General features: G+C 39.5%; 1 protein-coding gene across 1 annotated transcript in view; it reads right to left on the bottom strand.

Annotated features, from left to right (window-relative positions):
- The window catches only part of LOC126266966 (structural maintenance of chromosomes protein 1A-like), a 346,151-nt gene that overhangs the window by 277,332 nt on the left and 43,283 nt on the right, over positions 1-25,536 (bottom strand). The window contains exons 5-6 of the mRNA XM_049971693.1: positions 25,052-25,220; positions 13,358-13,570 (exon numbers count right to left, since the gene is read on the bottom strand). Of these exons, the coding sequence (XP_049827650.1) occupies positions 13,358-13,570; positions 25,052-25,220 (382 nt within the window). The remainder of the gene's footprint in view (positions 1-13,357; positions 13,571-25,051; positions 25,221-25,536) is intronic.

Below are 25,536 nucleotides of genomic sequence, written 5' to 3'. Positions count from 1 at the left end.
AGAGCTACAATCAACAAAATCAGTCTGCAATTCTTATGCTGAGTCCAAAGCATGAGTAGAACATGTAACTTCAAAAATTTAAAATATTTCAAACAAATAATGGAACAGAATTTGTCAATCAGCATATGAAGATATTCTAAAAGGCAAATAGAATTCGACAAGAACTAACAACTCTTTATACTCCAGAACAAAATGGAGTAGTGAATGCCTGAATCAGATGCTCAGTGAAAAGACAAAATTGATGCTGAGAGATGCAAGACTATGCCTAAATCATTTACAAATTATTGGATGTCATGAATTTGTATATCTGCCGAAACAAAAACGAACAAAGTTAGAAGACAGATTCAAAAAGTAAACTTTTATTTGATATTGTTAATGGTCTAAAGTGCACCACCCAATTTAATTCTAATTCACCAAAGACAACTGCTAAGGCCCGTGATTTACTATTGATTATCAATTCAAATGCAACTGTAAGATCATCATGAAGGTAACGCAAAATACAATAATTGTACGGGCAGAACTCAACCGATAACAAACAGCAGCAGGACCTACACAACATGATGACAGAAATGCACTGTATGTTGAACAGGTACAAACTGACACTGAACAGACAGTGAATGGCAAGATTATTAGGGATACTGACAAACCACATAATACAGATCACAAGCAGCCAGAAATTAAGAAATGACCATATTACACAAACGTGAACCCCAAAATGATGTGAACCACAAATATTTTAATGATGACTTTACTTGTTTTGCTACCATTTATGAGTGAAATTCATACAAAGAAACAATTACATGTGACGACTGTGAAAAATGGAAGGAAGAATTAAATGATGAACATTACCTTTTACTTGAAAAACATGCTTAAGAATGTGACTGATTTATTGCCAGGCAGCAAGGTAATCGATTCAAAATGGGTATTCAAAGTCAAAGAAACAGCAGACGGTGAAACTGAATTTTATATGGCTCGTTTTGTCACCAGTGTTATTACCAGATGCCAAGGGTAAACTTTGATGAAACATTCCAGCCTGTTATTCATCATTCTTCACTTTGTATCCTATTAGCTACAGCAGCTGAATCTGACATTTACACTGAACACGTAGATGTTCAAACAGTGTCGCTATGTGGGGATCTTGATGGAATTTACATTCATCACATCAAAAGTTACATGAAGAAGGTTGAGTAGATGAAGGTGTGCAAACTGAAGAAGGCAATTTAGGGTCTGACACAGGCTTCATATGTTTGGTCTCAAAAATTACATATAACTTTGTGTAAAATGATGCATTTATTAAAGATATAAGAAACAAAATTAATGTATTCTTACCCTTTATGTAGACAAGCAAATAGAAATAATAAGTGGAAGGAATAAGTGAAGTATTAATTAATTAATTTAAGATATCTTGGTGAACTCGGCTGGTGTTGTGGCATGAGAATAAAATAAGACAGAAAAAAGCCATGATTATCATCAATAAAAGCAAATATACAATTAACATAGTGTTGTAACCACAGAAAAGCCAAGTCTAAATGCAGTTGTTCTCAGACGATACACCAGAAATCATACGGGGAGATAGAGTTAACAGGGGACGCCAGGCGTGTCAGAGGGGTCACAAAAGATAACGACGCAGCCAAATAGCCGAGGCGGCGGTCCAAGCGGCCAGGCAGCTGCGCGTGATAAGCAAGGAAGCAGACTCAGCTATTAAGATAAACAGGGCGCTCTGGGCAGGTCCCTTAATAAACAATTACTTGCATTATCAACACTCTTGGCTAGAGGGAGAAGTCTGGGAGCGGAGAGAGAAAGAAAGAGGGCCCTAGGTGGGGACCGCACTACGTCATGAGGAGCCAATGAAGGGCTCAGGACGCAGTGCATGACCATATAGGGAGAGGCCCCTCTACCCCTCCACCCAGCTTCTGAAGAAAAGTACTGAAGTTAATACTAAAACAATCCCTAATAAGGAAAAGTTGCACTCGACGCTACGTCATGCCAAGCGCTGGCGGGGTCGAAGGGGAAGAGCTAACAAAACTCGGAGGCACGCCGCTCCGGGGATCTCTCTCCCTCGGGTTTAGGCAGCGACGGTAGTCAGCGTGAGTAGCAGCCGACTTGGGCTGAGGGCGGGCTGCAGGCAGACAGTTGGAGATAGTCGCCGATGAGCGTTTAGGCAGCGACAGCGGGACTCTGACGTAGGGTGCTAGTGTGGGCAGCAAAGTGCTGGAAAGTTCTATCAGGCAGCCAGAACGGTGGAATTCAGTCACCGTCTCTGTAATGGGCTTGGCTATTCTGTAGGTACAATCACTACGCAGTTAGGGTGATCTGTATTCTTTATGAATAAATTAGAACTTTTATAACGTCCATACGAGTTTACTTCTACCAACATCCTAGCCTTGTACCTTCACACCAGGGAATTTAACATCTTAGCCAGATCAAAAGTCTCCCTCTCAATTAGGTCAACTGGCTAATTCCCGTTTACGAACCGTGTCGCTCAATCCCTCGCAAAACCCACACTTGGGACGCGACATAAATAAAAGTTTTGGTGCCAGGTGTGGGGTACCACAAAGGCATATAGGCAAAAAGGAGATAGGAGCCAGTAGATTTTGCTACAGCGACTGTGGCAATTAGCAGGAAGTTGTGGCGACTCGCAACTTTCAGCATTAGTAGCCCCACTACGACAGAGTCCAGAGAAGTAGTCCTCGCGGGTGCAGGGCAACGCAGGATAGCGGCAGCACGACGCGGAGCGACGAGGCACAGAGGTGCCTAAGGAGCCAGCGTTCGAGACCGGGGGTACGGGCCGAGCAGCGGCAGCAGCCGTAGCAGCGGCAGCCGAGGCGAGCGACGGGGTCGGCACAGCCCAGCAGAGCGGCGGCCGACGCATTGCGGCAGCGCGGAACAGCGCGGGCATAGAGAGCACAGAGACAGCGCGGAGCAGCGCGGCACAACGCGGGACAACGCGGATCAGCGGAACAGACGGCGCACCACAAGAGAAGCGGTACATATAAAATTATATTAAGAATTTTGTATCTTGTATTGTAAAGTGCTAACATAGTTAAGTTGGTAAGATGGCCCAAACTAACGAAGTTCCGTCATCCTCCAGTAGCGGTAAGATATCAGTGAAAGAAGCCTTGTGTATAGTTCCAAAAGTGTTCGAAGGAAATAAGAGAGATCTTAGGGAGTTTATTGAAAATGTAGACGCTGCATTTGAACTTGTGAAACCGGAGGAACACGAAACGTTACTGAAGTTTGTTAAAGCCAAAATAACCGGAGAGGCCAGATCGAGGCTGCAAGTAAGGGAACGCACGGGGACATGGCAGGAAGTAAAACATGTTCTAGAGGAAAATTATGCGAGTAAGCGTACCATTGACTACTACGCGTGCAAGATATTTCAATCGAGACAGGGACAAGGAGAGCCAATTGCGACATGGGCAAGCCGAATAGATGAAATGCAAAGGGATTTCAGGGAAGCAGTAAGCAGAGTTACGGCTAGGGAGAACTTAAAGGGCGCAATAGAACTGGTTGATTCACTAGGAAGAGCATGCTTTATACAAGGGTTAAGCAATGATAGAATACAGACGATAGTAAGAAGTAGAGGCGATGAAATCACGCTAGCAGCGGCCGTGGAACTAGCATTGCAAGAAGAAAGTGCAATACTGTCAATGAAAGAGCGGGGACTAGCCCCAAGAGTAACTTTCAACGGGGAAAGGAAACGGTGAAGAATACCAGAGATATTAGAGATTTGAAATGTTTCAATTGTGGACTGAGAGGGCACATGGCAAGCAAGTGTAGAAAGAATAGGCCAGAGGGAAGAGTACGGATAATGACGGGCAAAGAGTTTACGAATTTTTGTTACGGGTGCGACAAGCCAGGACATACAGACGCGGAATGCCGGGTAAGATTAAGAAAAATTCAGCCGATAGATACAAGAGACTTTAGAGGAAATCATAGGGAAGCTGATGGAGGGTTACAAGAGTGGAGGTGCCCACAATGTAATCTACCAGGGAACTGTGGAGTTCCGTGTACGAGGGTAAAAGACGTTGCTTGTTTCAAGTGTAAGCGGCCGGGACATTACGCGAAAGATTGTCACGCAGGGCCCTGGCACGCATGGAGAAAAGGCAGGGTGCCAGTATCGAGCAAAACCGGTAAAGTGGTGCAGGGAAACTAAGAGGCGGCAAGGCCACACAGTCGGGCCTTGTTGCGATAGGTAAACCCTCAGTTAGGGTAATCGACTGTGCAACAGAAAATGACGTTTTGGTTTTATACTGCATAGAATTAAAAAGATATTTGAAGTTGCTAATAGACACTGGAGCACAGTTGTGTCTGCTCAAGAGAACGAGTATTCCGATAAATAGTACACTTGCAATTAATGAAGCGGAAAGGCTTCGGCTAAAAGGTGTAACCAGTGAGGCCGTCAGCACAATAGGTACGGTACAGGTACACTTAAGTGTGGACGGTTCTGAGCAAGTAGGGCAAAAATTTCACGTGTACGGGAGAGGATTAGATATTCCGTACGACGGACTGATAGGCAGAAATTTCTTGACAGAGCATAGAGTTAAGTTAGACTATGTAGGTAAAATAGTGAGACTAAAAGGGCGAGATATACCCTTAGTAGTAGAGGAAGAGCCAAAGGGACATGAGAACGAACAAGATTCAGAAGTAGGCGGGGAAATAGGGCCCCGAGAGGAAAAAATAATGTTATTAAAGGTGGAAGGAAATGTAAAAAGGGGAATCGAAAAGGAAATGATTATTCCTAGGCAGGAGATTGCACAAGGGGTACATGTACCTGAAGCGTTAGTAAAAGTGCGAAATGGGAAATGCATAGTAAGTGCATTAAACTTGTCAGAAGACAGAGTGCAGTTAGGAAACGTCAGGTTAATGACGGAAGAATTAGAAAAAGTAGGCAAAATAAGCGAAGTAAAATGTTGTACTAATGTCATAGGAAAGACAGAAAGTCGTACTAGTGTGTTGCGAAGGCAATTAAGAATGGATCATTTGAACGCTGAAGAGAAAAGCGCTCTAGCAGAGGTTTGCGCGGAATACGGAGATGTATTTCATCTACCAGGGGACAACCTGTCCTATACTTCCGCAGTGAAGCACAGAATACCGATTGCACCGGAACACGCGGGAAAGGTAGTAAACGCTAGACCGTACAGGATCCCGGAAGAGCAAAGGGAAGTGCTAAGGGAGCAAATAGAGCAGATGCTAAGAGATGACATAATTGTCGAGAGTAAGAGCGCTTGGAACGCACCGTTACTGTTAGTTCCAAAGAAGCTAGACGCTAGTGGCAAACAGAAATGGAGAATCGTAATGGACTACAGACGATTAAATGATATCACTGTAGGCGATGCATTTCCACTACCGAATATCTCCGAGATACTGGATCAGTTAGGGCAAGCTAAGTACTTCTCGACGCTTGACCTCGCAAGCGGGTACCATCAAATATTGACGGACGAGAAGGACAGAGAGAAAACGGCATTTAGCTCAAACTATCAGCATTACGAATACAAACGAATGCCGATGGGACTGAAGGGAGCCCCAGGATGTTTTCAGAGACTGATGAATACAGTCTTGGCAGGTTTACAAGGAGTGAAATGCTTTGTATATCTAGACGACATAGTATGCTATGGGAAAAACCTGCAGGAGCATAACGAAAAGCTCCGGGAAATATTTGACAGGTTGCGAGAGCACAATTTGAAGCTGCAACCAGACAAGTGTGAATTCCTGAGGAAGGAAGTAATCTTCCTAGGTCATTGCATCACTGACAAAGGAATATCACCAGATATGGCGAAGGTGGAGAAGGTGAAGTTCTTCCCACAGCCAAAGACAACTAAGGAACTAAAAGGGTTTCTCGGATTGATAGGTTACTACCGCCGTTTCATTGCTAACTTCAGCAAGATTGCGAAACCTCTCCATGAGCTCTTAAAAAAGGGAGTGGAGTACCGATGGAGCGAACGTCAGAACAATGCGTTCGAAGAACTAAAAGAGAAATTAATAAACCCTCCGTTACTTCAGTACCCTGACTTTACGAAACCGTTCATCATTACAACGGATGCGAGTAACGCAGCCTTGGGTGCAGTGTTATCGCAAGGTAAGAAGATTGGCGAAGACTTGCCCATCGCATATGCATCCAGAGCATTGAACAAAGCCGAACTAAATTATAGCACAACGGAAAAAGAGTTGTTGGCTATAGTTTACGCAGTAAAACGGTTCAGACCATATGTATATGGCAGAAAGTTCACTGTAGTGACAGACCATAAGCCACTAACGTGGATATTTAGTGTCAAAGATCCGAGTTCGAGACTCCTGAAGTGGAGACTGAAACTCGAGGAGTATGATTATGAAGTAATATACAAGCCAGGAAAGTTAAATAGTAATGCGGATGCGCTGAGTAGAATAAGGCATGAAGGGAAGGAAGAGATAGATGCGAAGCAGAAGGTGGAGACAGAGATCTCGGCAGCAAAAGCAAATGGGGAAGAAAGTTCCGTAAACGTGCGGCAAGCACAAGTGTCGAGTGAAATAGAACAGGAAACGGATAGTGGTGAGGAAATTAGTCCAGAAGAAAAAGAAAATATACTAAAGGAAATGCATGACAATCCCTTGGGAGGTCACCAAGGAATGCACAGGACACTCGAAAGAATTAAAGCATACAAGCAGTGGCGCAGAATGAAGCGTGACATTGAAAATTACATTAGGAAATGCCCATCGTGTCAAAAGAATAAAAACACGCAAATGAAAACTAGGATGCCCTTAGAAATTACCGACACAGCAGAAACAGTATTCGGAAAGTGTGCGATGGATATAGTGGGTCCACTAGATGTATCTAATACAGGAAAAAGGTACATGTTAACATTCCAAGACGATCTGAGTAAATTTACCTTAGCAATCCCAATTGACAAACAAGATGTCGAAACAGTAGCTGAGGCATTTGTGGAAAACGTAGTATTAAGGTATGGAATTCCATCAGTATTATTAACAGATCAAGGGTCTAACTTTCTGAGTGATGTATTTAGAAGTGTATGTAAATTGTTGAAGGTAAAGCGTATAAATACTACAGCGTACCACCCTGAATCAAATGGTGCACTAGAAAGAAGTCATAGAACTATTGTAGAGTATCTCAGACACTTTGTAACAGGAGATCAAAGTTCTTGGGACAAATGGGTACCGTATGCAATTTTTGTGTTCAACACTACACCACACAGCAGCACAGGATACACACCATTTGAATTACTATACGGAAGAAAGGTTAACATACCAGGAGTACTGCAGCAAGGAACACAGCAGGTAAGTTACAATTATGAAATGTATGTAAATAAACTAAGAGCGAGAATGCAGGAAGCCCACAGAGTGGCCAGAGACTCGATTATAAGAAGTAAGAAAATCAGTAAGGAACAGTATGACATGAAACAAAATCCAAAAAACTTCAAGGTAGGAGATAAAGTATTACTGCACGATGAGTCGGTGAGACGGGGTAGATCTCGGAAATTAGATTCACAATGGAGAGGTCCATTTGAAGTAGTAAAAGTGGAAGGTCCAAACGTAGTAATAAAAGTTAAAAGAAATAAGGAAACAAAAGTACATGCCAACAGGCTGAAACAATTCTTTTAAATTTCAGGTATGACACTCAAGTGGCAGGTCGTGAAATTCGTCATAGTGATAACAGCATACTACATCACTGCATCAGAGCATGCAACAAATGAGTACCAAGTGACGCCATTTCCGAGTTCATCAGGACTATATTACGATAATAGAGGACAGGTAGAAATATACAGTACCACATGGAGAATAGTCACATACGTAAATCTAGATATAATAACAGAAAGGTTTCAGAATGCAGAGAGGTATGGTAGGGCAGCGGTACAAAGGTGCCGAGAAACACTAACACAACTAAATGTAGGATTAATAGAATGCAGGGTACTAGACCAACAAGTAACCCATCATGTGGAAAAAATCACAGGATTGCAACTTTTAGTACAGCAGCTAACGAAACACGAGACCAGAAGGAAGAGAGGAGTATTCAACTTCGTCGGGCAGGTAAGTAAAATACTGTTCGGGACGTTGGACGAAGCAGATGCAGCATACTATAAGGAAAGAATAGACGCTATGGAGAAAAATTCAGAAGGGTTGTTGAGGCTAACAAAGGAACAGGTGGCAGTGGTAAGAGCCACATTGGCGGGAGTAAACAGGACGGTATATACACTAGAGTCAAATGAGCACGTTCTGAAGACAGGTATGCAAAGACTAGAACGATTCATGAAGGAATACGTGAAGGAAACCGATATAGGGTTTAAACGTGTAGCGTCCTTCGCCACAGTAACAGAGCAAGTATTACAACTATCGGCAGTGTTTGGTCAGATCGAAGAGGAATACGAACAAATGATAAATGCCATTGTAAATGCTCAGAAGGGAATACTACAGCCTCATATAATTAATCCAGTCCAAATTGTAAAATACCTAAGTTTAATACAGGAAGAACTAAAAGATGTAAAGTTTCCTGTTCCTCTTACGGAGTCCTCAGGTTATCTATTGTTAAGAATAATTGATTTAGATGTTTTCATCTCGGGTAGCATACTAGGATATGTAATTAATATTCCATTAATAAATAATAACAATTTCAATTTGTATAGAGTACTCCCACTACCAAAAGAAATTCCAAACATGAAAGGTAAATATGTGTACATACAGACAGAGAAAGAATTCTTACTAATAGATGAATCCAAAAGGCAGTACGCGAAACTTTCTGCGGAGGAACTAAAATGCAAGGAGCTAAGTAAAAATAGGAGACTGTGCAAACAAGCATTCGCCTTGCTGTCAACATTCGACCACGAAGAGTGCGAAGCCAAATTGTTGCAACCGGTAAGAGAAATTCCGGAAGACTGTGTGCGAAAAATAGTCGCACTGAATCAGAGCCTTTGGACTCATCTAAACAGTAACGAATGGCTATATGTAGCACCGAAGGAAGAAGGCTTAACAGTATTGTGTGGAAGGGAACCACCAAAGGACCTAGTAATAAAAGGGGTAGGAAAAATTAGTTTTTACAGTAAATGTAAGGGGTATGGCACTAGAGTGTTCATACAAACAGATAGAGTGATTCAGAGTAATGTGACGAAGAAAGACATAGTTCCGCAGATCAATCTAGAATTCGATTGTTGCGTGGTAAACAAGGAAAAAAGGAATGTCTCAACGTTAGCATTAGATTTGCCATTGGACCAGGTAATAACACAGTTAGACGACTTGAAAGTCGCAGGAAAAAGACTGGATGATTTCCAGAAGATGGTAGAGAGACAAGAGGAGGAAATGAAGTACTCCAGGTACTTCACACATTACTCCATAACTACGTATGTAGCCATATCAATAGTTATTCTAATCATAATAACATGCTGTTGTAAAAACTATAAATGTTGTAAAGACTGTTTTAAAAGTATATGGAAATATTTTGAAGACAGTGATTGTTGTGGAAAAGTATGTATAAGAAATACCATAGTGAACCAATACCCAGAGACTAGTTCAGCTAGAAGACACAGTAATAAAGAAACTGAAGAGATAGTAATTTATGACAGATGTGGAAAAGACCAAGGTGATACGGTCGCTTTCAGAAACAGACGTTAAATAACTGTATTTGAAATGTGTAATTGAAATGTAACTGTATTTGAAATATGTAATTGAAATGTAACTGTATTTGAAATGTGTAATTGAAATGTAACTGTATTTAAAATGTATTTCTAATTGAAATGTGAATGTATGTATCAATGAAAGTGTCCTTTGATTTTAATGCAAATGCTTTTGATATAACTGAATGTTAGGCATGTATAATGTAATTGTATTATTGTGTGTTTAATGAATTTGACTTTACTAAATGAAAATGAAAAATATAACATATCAGATGCTAATGTAATAAACAAATCTGTAAAGCATGTAATGGAAAAAAAAATAAGAGTCACAATTGACGCTACTCTGAGGAGTAACGCCAATTTCCCTGGCGGGGGAGGTGTTGTAACCGCAGAAAAGCCAAGTCTAAATGCAGTTGTTCTCAGACGATACACCAGAAATCATACGGGGAGATAGAGTTAACAGGGGACGCCAGGCGTGTCAGAGGGGTCACAAAAGATAACGACGCAGCCAAATAGCCGAGGCGGCGGTCCAAGCGGCCAGGCAGCTGCGCGTGATAAGCAAGGAAGCAGACTCAGCTATTAAGATAAACAGGGCGCTCTGGGCAGGTCCCTTAATAAACAATTACTTGCATTATCAACACTCTTGGCTAGAGGGAGAAGTCTGGGAGCGGAGAGAGAAAGAAAGAGGGCCCTAGGTGGGGACCGCACTACGTCATGAGGAGCCAATGAAGGGCTCAGGACGCAGTGCATGACCATATAGGGAGAGGCCCCTCTACCCCTCCACCCAGCTTCTGAAGAAAAGTACTGAAGTTAATACTAAAACAATCCCTAATAAGGAAAAGTTGCACTCGACGCTACGTCATGCCAAGCGCTGGCGGGGTCGAAGGGGAAGAGCTAACAAAACTCGGAGGCACGCCGCTCCGGGGATCTCTCTCCCTCGGGTTTAGGCAGCGACGGTAGTCAGCGTGAGTAGCAGCCGACTTGGGCTGAGGGCGGGCTGCAGGCAGACAGTTGGAGATAGTCGCCGATGAGCGTTTAGGCAGCGACCGCGGGACTCTGACGTAGGGTGCTAGTGTGGGCAGCAAAGTGCTGGAAAGTTCTATCAGGCAGCCAGAACAGTGGAAGTCAGTCACCGTCTCTGTAATGGGCTTGGCTATTCTGTAGGTACAATCACTACGCAGTTAGGGTGATCTGTATTCTTTATGAATAAATTAGAACTTTTATAACGTCCATACGAGTTTACTTCTACCAACATCCTAGCCTTGTACCTTCACACCAGGGAATTTAACATCTTAGCCAGATCAAAAGTCTCCCTCTCAATTAGGTCAACCGGCTAATTCCCGTTTACGAACCGTGTCGCTCAATCCCTCGCAAAACCCACGCTTGGGACGCGACAATAGCCAAGGAAATTTGATACAGAAGATTGCAATCCAGTTGAACATTGACTCAAACTTGGCTTGAGGCTACAAAAATATGAAGAAAACTTGACGGATGATAAGACCTTCTGTTACATCACATTCCCAATCACTTAATCATTGGTTCACTCCTATATTCATCTCAAAATGCAAGACCAGGCAGTGTATAAGCTGAGGGGTTTGTAAGGCAATTCAAATATAATAATATTGAAAGATCCACTGAAAAGCAGTCAAACAAATTACGAGATACAGCAAAAGAACAGTCAGTGTAAGACTAACTTTCCAAAAGAGTGGAACATTCAAAATTGAGGGTTTCAGTAATCTAAATTATTCTTCAGATCTCAATCAACAGTTACATTTTTAGGGAAATGTCGTCTCACAGACAGGCACAACAAAAAGACTGCTAAATAAATGAGGTTTCGGCCAAAATACCTTCTTCTGAAGTACGCAACACACGCATATTCATGGAAGCATAACTCTCACACACCTAAAAACTGTCTCTGTCCACCAAGGCAAAGTCCAGCCAGAGACAGTGGTCATGTCTGTGTGACAGTTGTGCTTATGTGAATATGTGCGTGTTGTCTATTTAGAAGAAGGTACTTTTGTTTACAGGTCTTTTTGTTGTACCTGTCTGTGACTCACAATCTCCACTATACGGTGAGTAGCAATCTATTCTATTCATAATACTTTCATTTTCCTGTCATATCCTAGATTTTCCATTGTTTAATTTTAGCTCGGACAGCTACTTCACAGACTTCAAAATTGCAACAAAGGGTCACTCTATCAACTTCAGAAGCTGAATATATGTTCCTATCAACTGCAGTGCAATAAGCAACTCTCAAGGGTACCTCATGCATTGTGAGATAAGAATAGTGAAAACCAGTAACTGTGCTATGCGATAACATAGGTGCCATTACACTGACACGCAATGGTGTGCATAACCCATGAACAGAGAACACCAATATGATGCACCACTATATTCACAAGCTAATCAACGTATAAAAGTTCAGCTTCAAACCAACAAGTAGCAAGCTGATTTTTTTGTGAGAGTACTGTCAAAGATTAAGCATTTGTAGTACATCCAGAGGTCACGAATTAACTTATGAGCATCTCAGGAACTGGTGGGGGGTGTTGGGTACAACTATGTTCCTGTGTCGATATCGTGAAACAGTTAGTTTTTTTTTTCCCCCTCCAATTTCTCTTGCAGTTACCATGGAACAGTTACTGCACCTACCTGGTAAGCAGGCTATTCTAGGATCAAATTCTGGTCCAGTACACATTTTTCATTCTTCGCCACAGATTCCACTTAATGTACCGATGCAGTTGACAGTACTGCTCCCTCCCCTTTTCTTTCCTTTCTTCTCCCATCCATCTTCAATTTATATTTCTTATTTAGCATTTCACTATCTTCTTTGGCAATAAAGAAAGTTTTAAGATGATGTGCTGTTAGGCAACACTTTCTCTCTGAGTCATCGAAACTTAATGTGTAGTATGATGAACATGCTTCTTCTAATATATGTTCCCAAAAATATGCTGCCATCAGTTGTTAGATCATATCTCATTTTCTAATATGAAAGTGAGAAATGTTCAAGAACACTATCAGGGAACACCATCTTAAAAACATTATAATTAACATTTGACGAATCCATGGAGTGAGTGGAAATCAATGACTTCTTTGTCCTAATCAATTAAGTGGTGATGGAACTATCCCTTGTACCTAATATCAGTATTGTTGGCACATGTACCAAACTTTTCTGTGTCTGATCTTAAAATTTTGAAAGTAGCTAATATGATCCACATTTAATTTCAAGTTACATTCTCATTTTCTTGAAGCAGAGTGGTTAAAAACTGCATGAAAATTTTTTGTCACAAAATTAACAGAGCAAGCACACACACTGCAAAATAGTTTTCACTAACTTTGTTCCCCATGGAGAGACTTTACTTTTCAAACTGCCCGCATTTTCGAGAGTATTACAGCAGTAGTTTTGTTGTTACAGTAGAATTAAAACAGGAACAAAAATGGATCAACTGCAATACAGGAATATGCAATTTGAATATGAAGTGGGGATAATAGTTTCAGAATCCCTTCCGGTTAGATTGTTTCTCTTTTTATCATTGCAGCATTCCAAAAAGATAAATTAACAAACATGAATACAGAAACTTGGAAACAAGGGGTAAATAACGTATTTTCTTCCTAAAAGAGCAAGAAAGATTTAAAAAGGTGACAAAAATGTAAGAAGGTTACAAACGGTGATGACAATGTAAAACAAAGGTGACTAAAGGTGAGAAACATGACTCAACTCCTCACCGTCTTATCTCCATGAAGTTACATTAAATACTTACCTTCAATTGTTCCTCGTTCCGCAGCTCTATCAAACTTTCTGATAGGGTCTGATGTTCACACTTCAATTTTCTTAATTCTTCAAAGTCATTTGTATCTTCTTGTTCCAATATGCTAAGCTGCTGAACTTTAAGATCTTGTTGGCTTCTAAGTGTGTTTTTATTCTTGCAGTTATAATACAACTTAAGTAACATTAACTTCAGTTTTTTCTCCTTCTGAAAATAGCAAGCAGAGATTGAACAGGGTTGTTTTAAAAATCTGCACAAAATTGTAAGTTAAGTATGTATGTTTCCTGACTTTGTCACTGGGAATTCTGTGAGGAAAATAAATAAAAACAAGCTTAAGTACCTAAGTTCCTTAAAAAAGAGCCACAATGAGTGAGAGTTCCTAAATTTGTATCACTGTTTTTACAAAATAATATATAATATGGAGAATAAACACAAAGTAGTCTGGAGTGCCACAAAATAGCAGACAAGAAGAGACAAACAAAAGCACTGTAACATGACATTTCTCACAGAAGTATTACAGGCCCTCTGCTGTTCCTAATTTACAGAAACGGTCCATGAGACGATCTAAGAAGCACTCTTAGGTTGTTTGCAGATGCACACTATCATTAACTGTCTAGTAAAGTCATTAGAAGATCAAAACCAATTGCAAAATGACTCAGGAACAATTCTATATGGTGTGAAAAGTAGCAACTGACTAAATATGGAAAAGCGCAAGGTCATCCACATGACTATTAAAAGGAGTTCATTAAATTTCAGTTACACAATAACTTGCACAAATCTAATACTGTAAATTCAATTAAATATCCAGGAATTACAAACACATTAAATTTGAACAAGTTCATAGATAATCTTGTGGTGAACACAAGGCAAAAAATGCACTTTATTAGCAGACACGCAGAAGACGCAACAGCTCTGCTAAAGATCTTGTCTGCCCTTTTCTGGAGTATTGCTGCGCAGCATGGGATCTACATCAGATAGGACTAATAGAGAACATTGAAAAAGCTCAAAAAAGGGCAGCTCATTTTCCAGTGTTTGCAAAATAGGCAAGAGAGTATCATGGATATGATAACTGAGTTGGGGTGGCAATCATTAAATCAAAAATGTATTTCGCTACAGTGAGATTTCTTCATGAAATCTCTCTCATCAACTTTCTTCTCTGAATGTGAAATATTTCATTAACATCAAACTACATGGTCGGAAATAATGATCATCATAATAACATAAGAGAAATCAGAGCCCATGTAGAAAAATTGACGTGTTCATTTATTCCACACACTGTTGTGGAACAGTGGAAATACAATCTGAAGGTGGTTCGATGAACCCTTTGCCTTTCACTTAAATGTGAATTGAAAAGTAGCTGTTTAGACGTAGATGAGAACATAAAGACAAAGGGTGGCAATAAACTAACAATTCATTCACACAATATAGTAAGCTATGTCCAAGCTGTGTTTCATTAAGTCAGCAGGCCTTGGTGGAGCATCAAACTGAGCACTGAAACAATGCATACAGAGCACATGTGCTCCCTTAACAAACATTATAATTGAGTTAGTCCACATCAAGGAAACTGTCCTATGGTTAGAATGTGAGAAAGATGGAATGAACCCTTGCGATGACTGGTGGGTGCACTCACACAGACTGTTCCCAAAAACTGTATCACAAAATTTGAAGGAATGAACGACTATTTTTAAACTTGTTGATAGTGAAGCAAAAGATTCTTGTGCATTTCTTAAAAAATAACGATGAATTAATTGGGGGGTGGGGGGGGGGGGGGGGAGATAAGAAGATGATGATGAGGATTAGACCGTATGGCATTATTGTGTGAGAGAACCCATCTGGCGTAGCCCTTTCTATTTGAAGCCACTTGGGCCACTTGTGCATCGATGATGTGATGATAATGATAAGATGAAAAGATGAGGACAACCCAAACACTCAGCCCCAAAGTGGAGAAAATCTCTGTCCCGGCCAGGAATCAAACCTGGGACCCCAGGGTCTACAGCCAACACACTATGCAAAGGATCACAAAAAGTGGCCGAATACATGAAAAGTTCAAGAAATGGAATATTCAAACAGGAATTCAACTAGTAAATACTAAAACAGAATCTGAAACAGGAAGTCAACTAGTAGATACTAGAACAGATGGAATTCTGTTGCACAAATGGTCAGTTTTTGAATCCAAAGAATTTGGCTTGAAGGAATGCCCCAGCAAAATGGTATAGCTGAACATCTCAACAGAACATTAGTGGATACGATTAGGTAGCAGTGGCTAGGAAGCAGTTTACCACAGAGTTCTCGGACTGACATGATGTACACTGCAGCATACATAATAAATCATGTTACAAATAGCCACAGCAATGAAAAAATGCCTTAAGGATTGCGGACAGGTAGGAAGCCAAAGTTGACAAGAAATAAGATGTGACGTTATCATTCACGTACCCAGACAAAGATGTTGTTCTAAATTATCCACAAGGAAATAAAAAGGCAATTTATGGATGCTCTCTATACAGCCATAGATATACAATCTGGATGCCAGAAACAAAACACTTTGTAAAATCTAGACTGTATATTCGAAATATTTTTGTATGGCAAATGCTCATATGTAAACAGAGAACAGAAAGGGTTTATTGAATTGCTCAATAAAAGAACATAACCATTTCCATTTACCAAGGATGAAATCCAAAGTGAAAAAGAATATTTGAGCACTGAAAATGAATTTTATGGTTTCTCAAATCAGGTGGAAAATTTGGAACAATTGCCTTTATTAATTGAAGATAATAAGGAACTTGGGTAACACATTGAAAATTCACAAAAATTATGCAGGCCAAGAAAGAATATAAGGAAGTATATGTCATCCAATGACACTTCGTGCCAAAGGGAAACTTTATACTGAAGAAATACAAGCAGCATTGTGCGAGGAAGGAACAAGAAAACACCTGCATGGTGTGATAATCAAGCAGCAATTACATAGTCCAAGAACCATATCAATAAATCAACAATAAAACATACTGCATAAAACAGCACTTCATCAGAAATAAATAATGGGTAGAACAACTGACTTCTGATACATTTTGACCCATAAAAGTGTAGTTGTTAACAAAGCCACTGAATCAGAACATTCATGGATGTCATAAATAAACATCACAAAAAGAGATTAATTTGAATTACAGTTTAATTTTAGATATCATTTCAGGTAAGTGAATGACGAGAGTTAAAAGTTAATCAAGGGATACCTCTTTTATTTGTTCCATTTTTTGTGACTGGATTATCTTTGACATTGCTGCTGTTTAGAAAGGCAATGGAGAGTCAAGAAGTCTTTGTTTTTGTAGAAACTTTAGTTATTTTGTCTCTTTTAATGGCTTACACTATTTTTCCTTAAATAAACATTAATGTGTGTAATACAACTGTTTACTGTACTCCAACAAAACATTTAAGTCCCCAGTCGGGATGGAATCCCAATTCAGTTTTATGGAAAGTATTGTTTTATATCTGACTCGCATTTGGAAGGACGATGTTTCAAATCTGGGTCCAGCCATTCTGATTTATGTTTTCTGTGATATATCTAAATCTATCCAGGCAAATACTGAGATGGTTTCTTTTAAAGGGCACCACCGATTTCCTTCCCCATCCTTGACTGTTCTGCATTTCCCCTTACCTAGCTTGCATTTTAATGTTAATCTGTCACCCAGAGCAAAGTACCAAGTGACTGGAAAACCACAAAGGTGACTCAAATATCTCAGGAAGGGAAAAATAATGGATCTGCAAAATTACAGACCAATACTTTTTACATTGGTTTGCTGGAGGATTTTTGAGTGTATTCTAAATTCGAATATAATAAATTTCCTTGCACAATATCCTACAAACGCATGAATCAAGGGCAACATGAGGACTCCATATTACTACATTCCTGGAAAGCATTTGATGCAGTGTGCCACTGTAGACTGTTAATGAAGGCCTAAGCATACAGAATAAATTCCTAATGCTTCTGAACTTCTTAAGCAACAGAACTAAGTACACTCTCCTGGATAGTAAGTGTTTATCAGAAACAACACAAGGAAGTGTCATAGGATCGCCCTCATAACTATTCATGTTTCTCAGTGATCCTTTCGGTTGAAAAAGTGCGGATTTTGTGGTGGGACATCAAGGAATATTCCCACTTCAACCCCTACAGTTTCATAAAGTTCCACCAGGTGGCGGCGCTATAAGTGGCCTTCGAAATGGCACCTGTAAGAGAGGTGCGTTTCAAGCACAGACTTGTCACTGAGTTTCTTTTGATGGTAAACCAGAGATATTTACAGGTGCTTGGAGAATGTCTGCGGAGACCTGGCAGTGAACAAAATCACAGTGAGTCGCTAGGCAAACTGTGCTGTCGTCATTGAAACAAGCTTGCACAAACCCATCCGATCTCCTGCTTGCTGGCCGGCTGCACACAGTTGTGACTCCTGCAATGTTGGAGCATACGGACACTCTCATTTGAGGTGATCAACAGATCGCAATCAAACACCTCACTCTTCAACCGGATGTCTTTTTTAGAAATGCTTACACTCTCACCCGCCAAAGATTTTTCCTCACCACCTAACAGAAGACCATAAAGAGCAATGAAGGAGCATCTGTGTGGAAGTGCTTGTACAATACAAGGCTTATTGTGACTGAACTAGAAACAAAATGGCTATCCATGGAGAAGTGCCACACCACCTCTCCTCCCAAAAAAAAAAGTTCAAAGCCACACACTGTGAGCTGGTAAAATCATGGCAACAGTCTTCTGGGACTCTGAAGAGGTTATTCTATGTGATGTTCTCCCTCATGGTGCTACATTCGTTGCTACAAAAATTCGAACAAACCTCTCCCTGTAAATAGTCTTCATGGGCTTGCTGCCGGAAGACTATATATAACATATCTGCTGGGAAAGCTTGAGAGTCACAAACCTCGCCCTCTTAATGACAATGCAAGGACTTACACAAGTCTGCGCACCTAAGAGGAACTCACAAAATAGCACTGGAGTGATCCTCCTCATCCACCCTACCACTGGGATCTTATACCTTCCAACTTCCATTTGTTTGACCCAATGAAGGATGCACTCCATGGGAAGCAGTATGTGAATGATGGGGATGTTATTAATGCAGCAAGATGTTGGCTTCATGGCAGAGTGGTACTATACAGGCATAGAGACCTTCCCAGTAAGGTTGTGTAAGGCCGTCATATTCAAGAGAGATTATGTTGAAAAATAGTGTTTTGTAGCGAAAGAAGAGGGGAATAATATGGTGCATTGGAATCATGAATAAAACCAACCTGCTCTCAGCAAACAAATATTTTGCATTAATTACTCAACACCCCTTGTATATACACATGTTGACAAATAGGGTGAGTAGCAATCTGTGACTGTTTGCTCATGATGCTATGATGCACAGAAAAGTATCGTCATTGATTGTCTGTAGGAGGGTAATGTAGGAAAATTTAAGTTAATGGAGATCAGTAGGAAAAACAGTCCTGTAACGTTCGAATACAGTATTTGAGGTGTGATGCTTGACATGGTTATACTGATTAAATATATAGGTGTAACATCGTTAAACAATGTGAAATAGAATGAGCACATAAGGTCGGTATTAAGGAAGGCATATGGTCAACTGATGTTTAATGAGTGAATTCTAGGACAGTGTAGCTCATCCACAAAAGACCCACAAAAGACATCACTTATAGAACACTAATGCAACCTATTCTTCAGCACTTCAAGTGTTTGAAATCTCCAGGAGGTCAGATTATAGGATGAATAAAAACAAATTATAGGTGTGCTGCTAGATTTGATATTGGTAGATTCAATCAACAAACAAGCATTACAGAAATGCTTTGTAAACTCAAATTGGAATCCCTGGAGGGAAGAAGACAACCTTCTTTTTGTGAAACACTATTAAGAAAATTTAGAGAACTGGCATTTTAAGCTGACTGCAGAATGGTTCTACTGTAATAAACTTACATTTCACGTAAAGACCATTAATTGATTCAGAATTACTTGATTTAATTCGCCCTACATTTCTTTACTTTTTTTGATGATCACCATATAATCTTGTTTCAAGACACTGTCTACTATGTTCATCTAATCTCCCATTTTTGTTCCATCTCCCTGTAGTTCAATCCATTATCCAAAATTCCTTTCATTTCTTTGACTGTTTGCATACAGTAAACTAAGCATTATCCTGCAGATTTTTACATTTTGCAAGAACCCAAACTGGCCTTCAATTCTGCCAGTTTTTCCATTCTTCTGTGCATAATTCAGGTCAGTATTTTGCAACCTAGACTTATTACAGTGATAGTTAAATAGTATTCACACCTGTCTTTTTTCTAATTGAAATTATTACATTTGTCTTGCAAGCTGAAGGTACTTCACCTGCCTCACATATCTTGGACACCAGGTAGAATAATTAAGTCATGGCTGACGGGCTCTCCCAAGAATCTCCATAATGCTGAGGATATGTCGTCTAGAGCTGGGGCCTCATTTCTAATTAGGTCTTTCAATGTTCTGTCAAATACTTCTCACAGTTATCTCCCATCTCATTTTCATTTACTTTATTCTATTTTGTGTCCTACTACTATTTTTTCCTCTCTTCCTTTTCCAACTATTGAATCTCAGTCCCCCATTAAATTTTGGACTCCAGTAACTACCTAAATAATTTATGTATTTCATCACACAATCTTTCAATCTCTTCAACATCTATGTAACTCATTGACCTGTACTACTGTGGCATGTATTCGCGTGATGTCTGTATATCATTCGAAATTCTGACATTCCATAGAATAGTAACATTTCTATGGTCATCCATCCGACTACTGGAAATGCCTTTCTGATACGGGTGAGATGTAAAATAATGTGCATCAAATAGATGATGAAATATCAGTTCCTGATAACGTAGAACAAAATTATAATGTGGCAGTAACATGTCTCTCTGTTTATATGACATCTGTAAATATTTATTTAGAACCAATAGCGAATGTCACAGCGTTCAGCAGTAAAAAAATAAAGACTCTGTTTTTGGAGTGACTTGTGTACAGTGGGAGCCATTACTAAATGGGTTTACTAGTATAAACATTTGAATTTGATTTTTCACTTGATGTTCATCAGTGCCTTCTGCCTGACAGTAAGTTGCAGCGTCTCATTCACGTTGCCCAAAACCGGATAGAACCACACTGAAACTCACATGTTGAACCATCAGCAGCTAAACTCACGTGTTACTGATGAGGTAACGCTACCGAACTGCGCTTCTAATGATCTGACTGACCAATAGGCCATTCAGTCCCAGCAGCTTCTCTAGGCCTGCCTGTTTACGGCATTAAACTTTCATGCATATAAAAATAAGTTTTATTTATGGGTGCCTACAGCTTTCTCCTCCTGGTCAATCCTTACGCATTAACACTTGACTGAGGGCCATGCCATACACTACCAATGATGATGACTTTTATTTAACCCGAATCGACAGTGATGAGTATGATGGACTTGAGACGTGAAAGTGTAATAGCAGTCTCTTTCCCAAGCCATCCAATTTAATGATAAGAATGTGACTACCAAAAGAAATTTCAGTGTGGCATAGAACCTTATCTTGAGTGGGCAAAGCACACTTGATCCAAAAAGAATCGATTAACTGTAATTACAGAAACAGGAAATAATTTAGAGACAATTTTGTTCCTGCCAGATTTATAATTTCTTAAATGGAAAAGTTCACAAACGTACATTTCAATCACTAAAGCAGATAGTGTTATACATAAAAAAGCAATATGATTTTCAATTGCCATCATTACAAAAGATGTAGTTACATAGTTTCTCTGTGAAACTCCAAATTGTTTCCAAAGTTTCATTATTGCATAAAGCAAGCTATATTCGCCTATCGATTACATTGATGTTGCAATTAAACACTATCATCAAGGAATATATGTCTATAGCATAACTAAATTCATCAGACTGTAGTTCCATCAGTGGAGGGTGTATATCAGGAGCAACAACAGCCTGCAAACACACAAATCTACTACTAAAATGGTTGCAACAGCAGTATGGCGAGCACCCACCCTTGACATGGTAACTTGTTTGATCTCAGCCTGCCCACTTCGAACATTCGTACCTGAGTAAGCCATGCCCAAGCTCGTTGGTCTCAAGACAGTATGAGCAATAAATCTGCCCTATTTGCAAACCTCTACACCAAACTTCACTAATTGTCACAATACCTAACTTCAACATATCAATTTCACTTTTGAAACTCTCTAATCTGCCTACCCAATTAAAGATTCTAACAATCCATGCATCGACCTGCACAATGCCATTCCACACTTGGCCTTGCACAGAATGCCAGATTTGTTTCTCCTAATGATATCATACTCTTCAAAGTCCCTACCTGGAGATCCAAAGAGCCGGAGTGGGAAGAGGGGGATGTTTAACTTAAGAGAATACCATCATTATGCCACACAGCAGAGCTGCGTCTCCTTGGGAAATATAATGGCTGAAGTTTTCCACTCAATTTCATCCATTCACAATACCAGAAAGTAGCTGTAGCAGACAATGTCATACTTTTGGATCTACAACTACTAAAAATGCTGCTGCCCCTGTTAAGAAATCACAGGTTAGTTGGTCTCTCTGTCGATACCCCTTCATTATCGTCACCCTACACAACAGGTATATGCATTACTGACACAAAAAAGGCACATCTTCTCAGCAAAGCCCACAGTTCAATAACCATGCTGATAATGAAACTTGTTTCCAATCAACTTGAACGTGTAAATATTGTGTATACTACTAAAACAAGATCAGATTTGTTCCATTATTATATGTGGCTATGCTCTAATAGATATAAAGTCTCAATCAAGGAGGCCCTGTCGTCCATCTTGAGCTAGCTGATGAGAAAACTGTAGCTCCAAAGATAATAATTTGTTGTCCATATTTCTCTCATAATGTACTGTAAAAAATTTCTAATGATCTTTAAAATAGCTTTAAGAAAATTACTTCCAGAAAACAGTTATGGTGCTCCGAGGTAATGTTCAAACATTAAATAAGATTAAAAAATCTACTGAATCTCATAACGATGTGTAGTCTAAAAGATGTGGCCTCGCCCACCCAGGATGTAAAAACAACTAAATCATTCTACACCAGATTTTCATTCCAAGCACCTTCGACTCATTAAATCCTATGAATACTGGTTATAATGGCCTTAGTACCAAAATCATTCGACTATACAATATTCACTTACAATGAAAGAGTAAAAATATGACATGGGTGAAAAACTACTACATAGCAAACACAAAAAGTGTAAACAATCTTTTAACAGGAGAAAAAATGACTGAAGTACTCTGCAAAATACTTCATATCAAATATATGAAAAGCATTTGCACTATCTCACCCACTCCTAGATAAATACATAAAATAAAACACCAAGCCTCTCAAGGAATTTGTTTATGAACCCAAGTACGTGGATCATGATGTTTTTGTAACAGCCTCACAAGACAAAGATACAACATTTGTGATTCATTTTCATCTGCTCCAATATTTAATATACTTCAAATTCATATCCAACTCCTCAGTGTGATCTGGAATAAGTTTTCCTCTCCAGTTTTTCTAATGTTGTCAGTCAATAATGGATACAATGTTACAACACTGCACTGTGCCACCATCAGAAAACACCTAAGATCTATTGCAAGCTGTCTTGTAGCAAGCCTAGCTATTTTTCCCTTTGGTGTGGCAGAGTCTTTGATCACATCAGCTATCATGGTATTTTCACAGGTTCCCATATTGTGTATCATGAGCCAAATCCATAGGGGACGTATTGCCACTGACAGTTGCATGACTGCTGGCACTTGATTAAGTCAACAAAACTGCACTTTGAATGATGACTGGTAGTAAACATGTTGGATAACTTCTTAACTGTGTTAAACAAATGCTAAGGTATTTGAGAATGAAAGTGTTCCAAAAACTACAAATTATGACTCATTCTCCTTCTCATCTCTTTCCTTGATCTTTACAATAATATCTACACCATAAGCTATTGTACATTGTATTGTGGAGGGTACTTTCAGCATTTTCTGTCCTGTCCAATTCACAATTAAACTACGGAAAAATAAGTGTCGGTAAGTATGGACTTGGGCTTTGAGCTGCTTGATATGTTCATGATTGTTTTATTAGTAATATATCATTTAATAATTAGTAACTATAGTTCCGAGCAGAAGCAATTCATAACACTTGCTTTTCCTTCTCACTCTCTGCCCACCTTCCTCTGTGCTGGCAGATTAGATGGGATGTATTCAGAGTGCAAGCACACCTGCAGAACTGTTTGGTAATGCCTGGATGATATTACATACATCTACCAGACTAACATGACATTGTTCACACTGATTGGAGAAGGCACTACCATTGCTACTGAACTGTCTCCTAGAAGCCTTTAAAGAAGTAAGGTCGAAGCCATATGCATTAAGGTGGGGATAAGAAAAAAACCTACAAAGTATAAGCTTGGCTTGTTTTCATCAGTCTTGCCTAAGATAGTGAAAACTGTTGTGAAAGACAAAATACTGAATGATATATAAATGAGCCACAGCACGGGTTCAGAATACGTCAAATCAACCAGCACGATGATTTTCTTGCCGCCATGTATGACACACATTACACTTTAGTCCCCACTAACATCAGCTCTGTAGTTCCTCTGTTACTTTAACATGAATTTTTCTATAGATTTTTCCTCCATCTATCTGTGACATTTCACAACCTTCACAATCCTTCTCAAGAATTGTGCAGTAAACAGCTTGTCATGTGACAATGAAAGTACAATAGCCATGTATTCTTCACACAAAAATGCCAATTGTACAGGGTGTTAGTGGTGCAAGTGCAGATGTTTCTACTGATGACTGAGGACAGTATACTTAACATTACATCAGTTTTTACTTCATTTGCAGACTAATAATTACAGCTGTTACAAGTAGTTTGTTTTCAGTTAGATTAGTACTTCCAAGTACTAGCTGCAAAAGCCAGCCATTAATGTTTATTTTTCACTGGGCAGCATGTCAGGTATTGAAGAGCAGATGTGTGGATGCAAAATGATAGTCTATGTCGACAGGCATAGTCCACTTCCAAGCAAAGTTACGACCACACAGAATACATCACTTAGTAAATTATGTGATGTGTCTGTGGGAAATCTGTTTCATGGAGAGAAAAAAATACCACTGACTCTGAAGTGGGTACATACTTAGATACCAATCATCACAATATCTGCACCTACACCCATAAAATCCTGTATATCTCGGTTCTGCCATTGTAATTTTCAGTTGACATAATTTCAGTTCCTCTCAGACAAAACAGGTATAATCATAACAGCCAGCTACAATCATTAACTTGTTCATAAATGTTACTATCTATCATCTGTATTCACATGCGGCACTGCCTTCTAACAAAGATATTGTACAAACAATTGCACTCTTGCCAAGAACAACAGAGATGTTGCAATTTACAGTTCATAAAACAGGTATTGTCTTGACTGCCAACTCATTATGACAAATAATCATGAAAGAATTGTGGAACTCTGCAAGCATTTTGCATAAGCAAGATTAGCCTTTCTGTTAAACATAAATTCTTTCACTTGCAGTTCACAAATGTAACAGGAAACAGTTGTGCTGACACCATACACTTCATCCTAATACGTCTATTAGGTGATGTGTTATACATGCATAGCTTACCAATGCAAGCTGGATCTCTTCAAGCTCTGCAGCATCATCTAATTTACTCTTCAAATTTTTAAGTTCTGAATCAACAATTTTCTTCTGGGCTCTCAGGGAGCTTAATGTTTCCAAAGTGTCTTGTAACTGAATATTCAAGTTGTCATATTCCTCCTTGAATGACACAGACCTGTATAACGTGCACAAGAAAACTTGGATGAGAAATCTTACAAAAGATTGTATAATCCTTGACAAAGATATACACTCCAAAATTACTATGTAAAGTTCTTTGTTTCAAAAATATAATCAATCTGCTTCCTTCTCAGACAAGAACATCTATGAGGCTATTCTGCTATCCACAAAACAAAATAAATGTTCAGATTACACACAGACACAGATTTAGGAGAAATCATTAAGCCTGATGCAGGGGAAAACGAAAGCCATCAGAGTAAGATTAAGGAAGATGTACTAAGAGCATTTTACTTAAGAAAAGATGTTTATGATAA

The sequence above is a fragment of the Schistocerca gregaria genome, chromosome 4, assembly GCF_023897955.1.
Source record: "Schistocerca gregaria isolate iqSchGreg1 chromosome 4, iqSchGreg1.2, whole genome shotgun sequence".
Taxonomy (NCBI): Eukaryota; Metazoa; Arthropoda; class Insecta; order Orthoptera; family Acrididae; genus Schistocerca; species Schistocerca gregaria.
Note: the sequence above shows the minus strand (reverse complement) of the source record. Positions and strands in the feature narration are given on the sequence as shown.